The sequence below is a fragment of the Helicoverpa armigera genome, chromosome 17 (genome assembly GCF_030705265.1).
Source record: "Helicoverpa armigera isolate CAAS_96S chromosome 17, ASM3070526v1, whole genome shotgun sequence".
NCBI lineage: Eukaryota > Metazoa > Arthropoda > Insecta > Lepidoptera > Noctuidae > Helicoverpa > Helicoverpa armigera.
In genome coordinates this window covers 10,626,585-10,636,295 of record NC_087136.1, presented here as the reverse complement: position 1 = coordinate 10,636,295, position 9,711 = coordinate 10,626,585, and the positions used below count along the sequence as shown (strand labels likewise).

The 9,711-nt window shown below is 34.4% G+C and overlaps 1 protein-coding gene across 1 annotated transcript; it reads left to right on the top strand.

Annotated features, from left to right (window-relative positions):
• The first annotated feature begins 2,236 nt into the window (after window positions 1-2,236).
• On the top strand, window positions 2,237-8,075 carry LOC126054792 (uncharacterized). Its single transcript, XM_049841533.2, has 2 exons — window positions 2,237-2,548; window positions 3,020-8,075. Exons 1-2 carry the CDS (start codon window positions 2,469-2,471, stop codon window positions 3,909-3,911), a joined length of 972 nt encoding a protein of 323 aa, XP_049697490.2. The 5' UTR covers window positions 2,237-2,468; the 3' UTR covers window positions 3,912-8,075.
• Window positions 8,076-9,711: the final 1,636 nt, after the last annotated feature.

Here is a 9,711-nt window from a genome sequence, read left to right as displayed (position 1 = left end):
AAAGCACTGGTACTCAGCTGAATCCGGTTAGACTGGAAGCCGACCCCAACATAGTTTGGGAAAAAGGCTCGGAGGATGATATAAGGTTTTACTGGAAAGAAAATAAATTGGAGTGTAAATAATAAGGATAATGTATGACTCATTCGAAGACCCCAATCGGGGTTGGTACCGAGCTTATGGTGATACATTCGGAGAATTTTATACCTATGATAAATTGTTTTCAACCGAGACCCAAAATTCTAAAACTATACTTTCAGTTTTATAATTAAATTTATTACATTTGGACTGCCAATGAGTATCACGATATTAAGTCCATCCAACTCCAACAATTATTAAATACAAACTATTTTAAAGTTTCATAGACAAAATGCTCAGATCCAACCTTCTTGGCGCCGTGTGCAAGCCCGGTGACATTTTGGCGCGCTAAGGTAGATTGATGTTCGCACTCAGCTGATTTAGCCACAAATTAATGAGGATCAGGCTGGTGCTGTCGTCCTCACGGGTAATGGAATACAGGATTTAACCGTCAAATCCGTAGCGGACCCTAATCGGGGTCTGAACATCAATGTCACCGTAAGCTCGGTTTAGACCCCAATTGGGGTCTGCGAATCAGTCATACACTTTCCTAATTATTTACGCTCATATTTATTTTCTTTCCAATCAAACCACATTTGTGAGTACTAAATAAAATAACTAAATAAATTATTTTTACGCATTCAAACCTTTCATATTTAGCATCCCGTTAGAAATATACCTTTTTAAAATCCAATCGTAATTACCGGGAATTCTGATCGAACTCGCCATGTTTGTTTACATTAGTTGTTTTTTTTAAATTTGAAGACGCATAGACAAGATGGCGACGGTGATAGAAGTTTTGCATCGAATGATCCGTTAAAATAAAGAATCGATTTAATAATTTTATATTATAATATTACTAAATTGCACTTTTGTATAGGTACTTACCATAATCTGAAAATAAATTAGGAAAAGTAAAATGACTTAATTTATTTTGAAAAAAATGCTAGAAAATCAGTGGTAGAAAATACGTTGTAGCCGGAATAAAAAAAATCTTCGGTTTTTAGGGTTTCTGAAGACGGCAAATGAAGACTTATTTATTTCTTCGGGTGTTTTATGTGCAGGATTCCTGTAGACCTGCCAAACTTAATGGCGATTCGTTACTTCCAACTTTTTAACTGAGCGGCAAAGCTATTTGACGAGAGCCGTAGTTAGGTGTAGCTATCGCAAAATTTTATGACGATTTCATTGTTTGAAAGGGCAAATAGTTCGCTGTTCATCGAAAGCTGGTCCAAGATGGAAAGATGGCCGCCGCCGACTTATTTTTAACCGACTTCCCAAAAAGCGGAGGTTCTCAATTCGACCGTTTTCTTTTGTATGTTTGTTACGCGATTACTCAGCCATTTATTTATCGATTTTAATGATTCTTTTTTCGTTTGATAGCGTATACTTCCGAGGTGGTCCCGTTATCATCAGGTCAGGATCTGATGATGGAACCTTGAGAAATCGAGGGCGAGTTTCGAAAGTTGCAGAAATACATAGGTTGAAATCTTATCACTCAGGTGTTTGCCTGGTAGCACTATTCAACAGTGAAGGTTTTGAGCTGAACTGATGATGGAGACCAGTGAAGTTCGAGGGAACTCGACAACTGAATATTTAAACTTTCTCGTGTTTGTGCTTATATTATTCGTATTTACGAGGCCTCTGCAACAGTGAAGGAGATGGAGACGAGAGAAGTTCGGTTGTCGAGATCCCTCGACCTTCTCTGGTCTCCATCATCAGGTCAGCTCCAAACCTTTACTGTTTCATAGTGTTATCAGACATACATCTGAGTGTCAAGTTATAACCTTATCTATGCTTACAATTTTCGAGAGTTGCCCTAGATTTCTCAAGGTTTCCATCATCAGATCCTGGACCTAATAACAAATATGGGGAATATACCCTTTCGACCAAAAACAAACATCCACATTGAGAACCACCTCCTTTTTGGGATTCGGTTAAAAATATTTGGTGACTTTAAAATCAATCAATTATTATTATTGTTTCTCATCATCAAATAAGTACATTACTTTGGTAGTTACAAATTGCATTATACTTCAGAACACCAGGCTTACCCTCATAATCATCATCATCAGCCTATCGCATTCCAATGCTGGACATAGGCCTCTCCAAGTGCACGTGATAGTATCTGTAAAATTATTTTGATGTGATGTGTGTCACGTGATTCAAATTGTCAATTGATCTAACCTCAAAGATTCAAATGAATGAATGAAATATTATTATGTCGGTTATTTAAATATTAATAAAATATTAAATATTAATTACAAACTATTAACAATATATTTAGCAAAATATAATTACGAATTATCAAAATAATAATTTAAAGTGTTAGTAATAATTTTAAAATGTAACTTATTTTAACGGATGTTGTTTTTAGTTGTCAATTGACTAATATGGTTCAATATAAAAGCGATGGACGGTGCGCCGCCAGTCAGTTGAGCTTCGACTACGGAACGGACCACTTCTCATCAAAGTTAAGTTTCTTGTTTTATTATTAATTGATTAATTAATTAATTGATTATGATATGATGACGATGTGTTTTTTATGTATTATACAATTATTATGTTTTATGTACATTATGTGTTATGTATAAATGGAGAATGACAACATCACTTATGTAGTTGTCTATTCCCCTTGCCTTGTTATAATAAAAATATACAGTTATCATGTTTCATGGAAAACAGACCTTGAGACTACAACTATATTTATATTTAGTAAACAGTAAATTGCAGAAATAAAATATATTCAGATACATATTTGTTTCCTAATTATTTCATTTTCCCTGTAGTAAAATTCATTAGTCAAATGAGTAAAACATTCAAAACAAAGCTTATATTGCTGTCCTGACCTCTCATCACTAATGTAATCTGTAGCGTTTTCTGACATCAGAAGTGGGATCCCTCCTTCGCCTCTCATAATTAATTCATTTTGCTATGTTTTCAGGATGGATTCTGAAGCGATTACCAATCTTCTGAAAGCAATCCGAGATGCTGTATCTACAACCCAACAAAAGGATGATGACATCGCTCTGCCACTATTTGACCCTGACAAGAATGATTGCGGAGCCAAGAGTTGGTGCGACAGTATTGAAGCTCTCCGTGCCGATTTGAAGTGGAGCAGTATCAAGACGGCAGCTAAAGCTGGTAAGGCTCTCAGAGGTTCCGCTGTAACTTGGTTCGAGTCCTGGGAACCAGCAGAAGGCAGATCTTGGGAAAAGTTTTCTACGGACATTATCGATGCCTATCCCGAAAAGAAAAACTTATCCGAGAGACTTAGCAAGGCAGTTTTACATTCATCAGACTCTGCTGATTCTTATGGCGAGTACGCTAGAGAAAAAATAAGACTGTATCGAAATACAAAAATTTCTTTCACCGATGAACAACTCATTGAATTAGTTTGCGGTGGAATAACTGATGTTGACGTTAGGATGGCCTCACTCAATAGCGGCGTCACTACAACTGCTGCCCTAATATCTCTCCTCTCAATTTACTCTAAATCCAAAAAGAGACCGTTAGAAAGTAGTGATCCCGGTCCTTCGGGAATCAAAGTACCCAAACTCGCTGGTGAAAAGAAGTGTTTCACTTGTAATAAAGTTGGCCATGTACAGTCATTTTGCCCTAAAAATAGGCAAACATCGGTTCGCAGCTCCACTACTTTCCAAGCCTCACAATCATCTAGACCTAATGATCCTCGTCCAATAATATGTACATATTGTAAAAAGATAGGTCACACTGAATCAGTGTGCTATCATAAGCAAAGAGCCGAGTCAAATAATTCTTCATCCATTACCATAGTACCAAATAAGGCAGTTAATTTTTTAGAAAGACCGAACTAAACTTAACTCGTGTCATAGTTAATGGAGTACCAATTGATTCATTAATAGACACAGGAGCCAATTGTAGTTTAATAAAAGAATCAGTAGCAAGACGCTTGGGATGCCATTTTTCACCAACATCAATTTATTTAAACGGAATAGGACCAAATAAAATTTATGTTTTTGCTATCATTACCGTGTTTGTCCAATTCCAAGAAATTTGTTTAGAATTAGATATACATGTTGTCAGGGATAATGATTTTCAATATAATTTACTTATAGGCAGAAACGCTGTTCAGTACCCAGACGTACAGATTGTTACAGATTCACTAGGTAGTCAATTGTTTAGGAAGCCAGTTCAAACCAAGACGGAAGTAAATGTACTTACTGCTATATCAGAATTAAATGAATTAACTTCAAAAATTGAGCATCTTGATTTAGAACTGCAAGAAAAAGTAAGAAAAATTTTTCAGAAATATCCTTCCGTCTTGGATGAGACTAGTACAGTAAAAACCGGTGAATTAAAATTGCGATTAGTTAAAAATGAAATCATATATTATCGCCCTTATCGTCTGGCACCGATTGAGAGGGAGAAGGTTAATGAGATAGTTCAAGAACTGTTGAAACAAAACATAATTCGGGAAAGTGATTCTCCTTTTGCAAACCCAGTTATTTTAGTTAAAAAGAAGGATGGAAGTGATAGACTTTGTATAGATTATAGAGCACTAAACAAAATTTTGGAAAAAGATCGATACCCCCTTCCTCTCATCGAAGACCAGATAGACAGGCTAGGTAGAGCTAAATATTTCATTTCTATCGACATGAAAAACGGATTTTACCAAATTCCCGTAGCTTCTGATTCAATAAAATACACTGCTTTCGTGACTCCCGACGGCCATTACGAATTTTTGAAAATGCCGTTTGGCATCTGTAATGGACCGTCTGTTTTTCAAAGGGCAATCACGAAGGCCGTTCAACACTTAAAGTTTTTACTAGTCTATATCGATGACATTCTTATTCCATTTTCAACGATAGATGAAGGTCTGTGTTATTTAAACGAAACTGTCCAAGCACTGTCCCATGCCGGGTTCACTATAAATATCAAAAAATGTAAATTTTTCGTCGAAAGCATAGAATATTTAGGTAGAGTTATTTCACGAGAAGGTGTTAGGCCAAGTGAGACAAAGGTAGCTGATCTAGTAAACTCCCCTGTCCCTAGTAACGTAAAACAGGTACGCCAGTTTATGGGTCTTGCCAGTTATTTCCGCAAATTTATCCCAAATTTCGCAGCTCGTACTGCTTCCATAACAAAACTGACTAAAAATAATCAAAAGTGGGAGTGGGGAGCCCAACAGGATGCGGCTAGAGATTATGTTATAAAACATTTATCATCTAAGCCCTTATTAACTGTGTTTGATCCTAAGTTTCAAACAGAACTTTATACAGACGCTAGCTCTCTAGGTTATGGTGCAATTCTTGTACAAAAAATAAATAATAATAAGAAAGTAATAGCCTACTTCAGCAGACGTACATCACCTGCAGAATCTAAATACTGTTCGTATGATTTAGAGACTTTGGCAATTTTTAATGCATTAAAACATTTTAGGGTTTACCTTCTGGGTATTAAATTCAAAATTTTTACAGATTGCAATTCTATTAAAGCTACAATGAATAAGAAAGACTTAACTCCCCGTGTTGCCCGATGGTGGACCTTTTTACAAGACTTTGATTTTGAAATAGTATATAAAAAAGGTAAATACATAGGCCACGTTGATTTTCTTAGCCGTAATCCTGTTGAGAACCCCAGTCCTCTTAAAACTAATAACAATGAGACTCAAAGTGAAACTAAGGTTGTTAATTTAATTGAAGATCCACAGTCTTGGTTAGAAATTGCCCAACAAAACGACCCAGAAACTCAAAATCTGATTTCTCAGGTTGTATCCGGTGAACTAGATGAAAATCGATACTTCTTACATAATAATTTGTTATTTTATAAGGTCAGACCCAATCAATCAAAGCTGTATGTTCCTAAAGGCACAAGATTTAGACTTTTAAGACTTTTTCACGACGAGAACTGTCATGTAGGATTTGACAAAACTTTCAAAAAACTTTCTGAATATTTTTGGTTTCCTCGCATGTCCGCTTTCATTAGAAAATACCTAAAACACTGCTTAATATGTATCGAACGTAAAGGTCATTCAGGTCCCAAGCAAGGTTTTTTACATCCAATTAATAAAAGCCCAATTCCTTTTCACACGATTCACATAGACTGTACAGGTCCATTTACACAAACCAATGAAGGTTTCAAATATATTCTGCTTATAGTGGATGGATTTACAAAATTTTGCTTATTGAAACCTCTCAAAACTCTTAATGCCCAAGAACTTGTACCCATTATAAGAGAAACCATTACTTTATTCGGAACTCCATCAACAGTAATAACAGATAGGGGAACTAATTTCAGCTCCACCCAAATTCGTTCTTTATTTAATGAATTACATATTGAACACCATATGATTTCCACGGGTACACCAAGGGGTAACGGACAAGTGGAACGGTATGTTAGTACTGTTATCGACATGTTAAATACTACATGTAATGGCTCGTCAGACTGGCCAAGCGGGTTGTGGAAAGTACAGCAGTCAATTAATACCACTGTCCAGAAATCTACCGGTTTCACACCAATCCGTTTGCTCCTTGGTTGTAATGCTAATATTCCGTCCATCCAAGCTCATCTAAATGATATTATTATTCCCGAAAATAACTTTGATGTAAGGGCGGACCGCGAACTAGCTTATCAGCGTTTATGTTCAGAGGCCAATAAATTCAAAAACCGTTTTGATGTTGTAAGGCGAGATAACAAGGTTTTTAATGTTGGTGACACCGTGTATGTAAACCAAGACCATAGGCGTCGTGATAAGCTAAGTCCCAGGTTCAAGGGTCCTTACGAAATAATTGGCATTCTACCACATGATAGGTATTCTCTTAGAGGAGTAGGTAACCTAAGGAACATAACCATAGCTAAAGATAAATTGAGATTATGGCCAGGTGTATGGGCTGACGAGAATAATGTTTAAAATTATATAGATTTAAGTTTACAAATTGTATTTGTGTCATATAGTGATTATAATTAATGATTTGTTAAGAGCAATGGATGTTTGATCATGTTTAATTAAACTGTTATTGTTTAAATATTTGTTTTCTTTCAACACCACATGTTATGATGAATGTGAAATTGGAACTGCTGAAGTTAGTTGTTTTGTTCTAGCCTGTCTCATGCGCAGCAGGTGTGGGGCTAGATTAATGTCTAAAACAACTGACCGTTGTTATTTCGTCATCTTAATGTGAAAAGATCGACGGTAACAATGTAAAAAATGTATTAGACTAAGTATTATGTATGTTGATCATTTCATGTAAGGTAATCTGTACTTCGAGAACGAAGTACATGTCAGTATGGCCGTGATAGTATCTGTAAAATTATTTTGATGTGATGTGTGTCACGTGATTCAAATTGTCAATTGATCTAACCTCAAAGATTCAAATGAATGAATGAAATATTATTATGTCGGTTATTTAAATATTAATAAAATATTAAATATTAATTACAAACTATTAACAATATATTTAGCAAAATATAATTACGAATTATCAAAATAATAATTTAAAGTGTTAGTAATAATTTTAAAATGTAACTTATTTTAACGGATGTTGTTTTTAGTTGTCAATTGACTAATATGGTTCAATATAAAAGCGATGGACGGTGCGCCGCCAGTCAGTTGAGCTTCGACTACGGAACGGACCACTTCTCATCAAAGTTAAGTTTCTTGTTTTATTATTAATTGATTAATTAATTAATTGATTATGATATGATGACGATGTGTTTTTTATGTATTATACAATTATTATGTTTTATGTACATTATGTGTTATGTATAAATGGAGAATGACAACATCACTTATGTAGTTGTCTATTCCCCTTGCCTTGTTATAATAAAAATATACAGTTATCATGTTTCATGGAAAACAGACCTTGAGACTACAACTATATTTATATTTAGTAAACAGTAAATTGCAGAAATAAAATATATTCAGATACATATTTGTTTCCTAATTATTTCATTTTCCCTGTAGTAAAATTCATTAGTCAAATGAGTAAAACATTCAAAACAAAGCTTATATTGCTGTCCTGACCTCTCATCACTAATGTAATCTGTAGCGTTTTCTGACACACGCCACTGAGATCGATTGAAGTAGGCTAAATACCTCTATGAGCAGGCTTACCCTCCGCCGAAACAAAAATCTTAGAATTGTTCAGAAATTATATAAGAATAAATTAAAATTCCGTAATAGGTAATAAAAATACAATTAAAGTTAAAAATTATTACGAATGACGCAACACCAAAATAAATAATACATATAAAAATTTAATGCTAAAAACTTTCATAAAACTTAAATATCTTTTTTCTTAACAACAAAAACAAATTGAACCTATAATTTAAAATTAATAAATAAAATTGAAATAAGTTGCTATTGAAAAAATATATAAAATTGGTATTCGATTATTTATAACAAATATCCGATTTAGGTATCGAATGCACACCGATGATTGAAAAAAAAAAAAAAACTCTATTCCAAACTCTACTTGTCTGTGACTTTGATCTTGTAAATATTGTTCATTTTTATTGTGTATTTTATGTGCTGATTTTTTAGTTATTGAACATAAATAAGTGCACGAAATGTATTGCAATGGATTGAAAATGTTATAAATATGACGTTTGTGTTGTGTTTGAGAAAGTGATGCGATTATTTATTGGTAAGTTTTCACCAAATTTGAAATGCCTAACTTTTCGATAGACTTAAAAACACCGTAATTATTATATTTTTCTGAATTAACTGACCCCATTTGACCTTTGCACGTTGTTGTCAAATAAGTGAGCTCTAAAGTTATAGGTAAAATACTTCTAATCAGGCATTACGGACTTAGAATTCATGTGTTGAAAGTTAGTACAAATTTTTGACTTCCATGTCGCGATTAAAAATATCCCGCCGAATCAACGGTATAGTCATATGTCAAAATCTTGTCGAGCAGAGGGGTTAAGCATTTTAATGTACGTTAAACAAACACGTTAACACTAAAATAGCGGGATGTCAAAAGGTCATTGACCCAGGTAGACCATTGGCCCACAGCCATGGTTTTCAGTACAAAAAAGTTCCTATATAACATGTTATGTAAGTACTTGCAGCTGAAAAGCCTAGCATTTTTGCAGCTAACCACAATTTAAAAATAGTTGTAAAAGAGTGAATTGCGTTTTCATCAAAACTCGCTGGCAACGGAATTCTAAAGAAATGAAATGTTTTTTTCAGTGCGTTCGCTCGCATTTTTTTCTGTGGCAACACTTTCATTTGTACAGTAGAATGAATTCACGTGTGTTTGGTCACTGACTGAAATAGTCGTCGTTATTATCTTATTTACATTTGAAGTTGCTCCTCTATTTACTGTGTGTAAAGAAATCCTAATTTATTATTCGTAACATTTTTCCCATGTTTTTATTTAACTAGAAGAAGATTTTATGCATACTAACCTAAATGCAAATTAATCACATATTTAGTTTTCTGCAACTACTTTACCTACATCTTCTCTCCCTCAACTGCAGTTGTACTTAAACTAACATGGTAAATATCTATTCTCTAGACTTAAATAAGCTTCCTATTTATACACTAGGATTTGACCTGAAACATGATCTAAATATATAAAACTCAAAGGTGACTGACTGACTGACTGACATAGTGATCTATCAACGCACAGCTGAAATCACTGGACG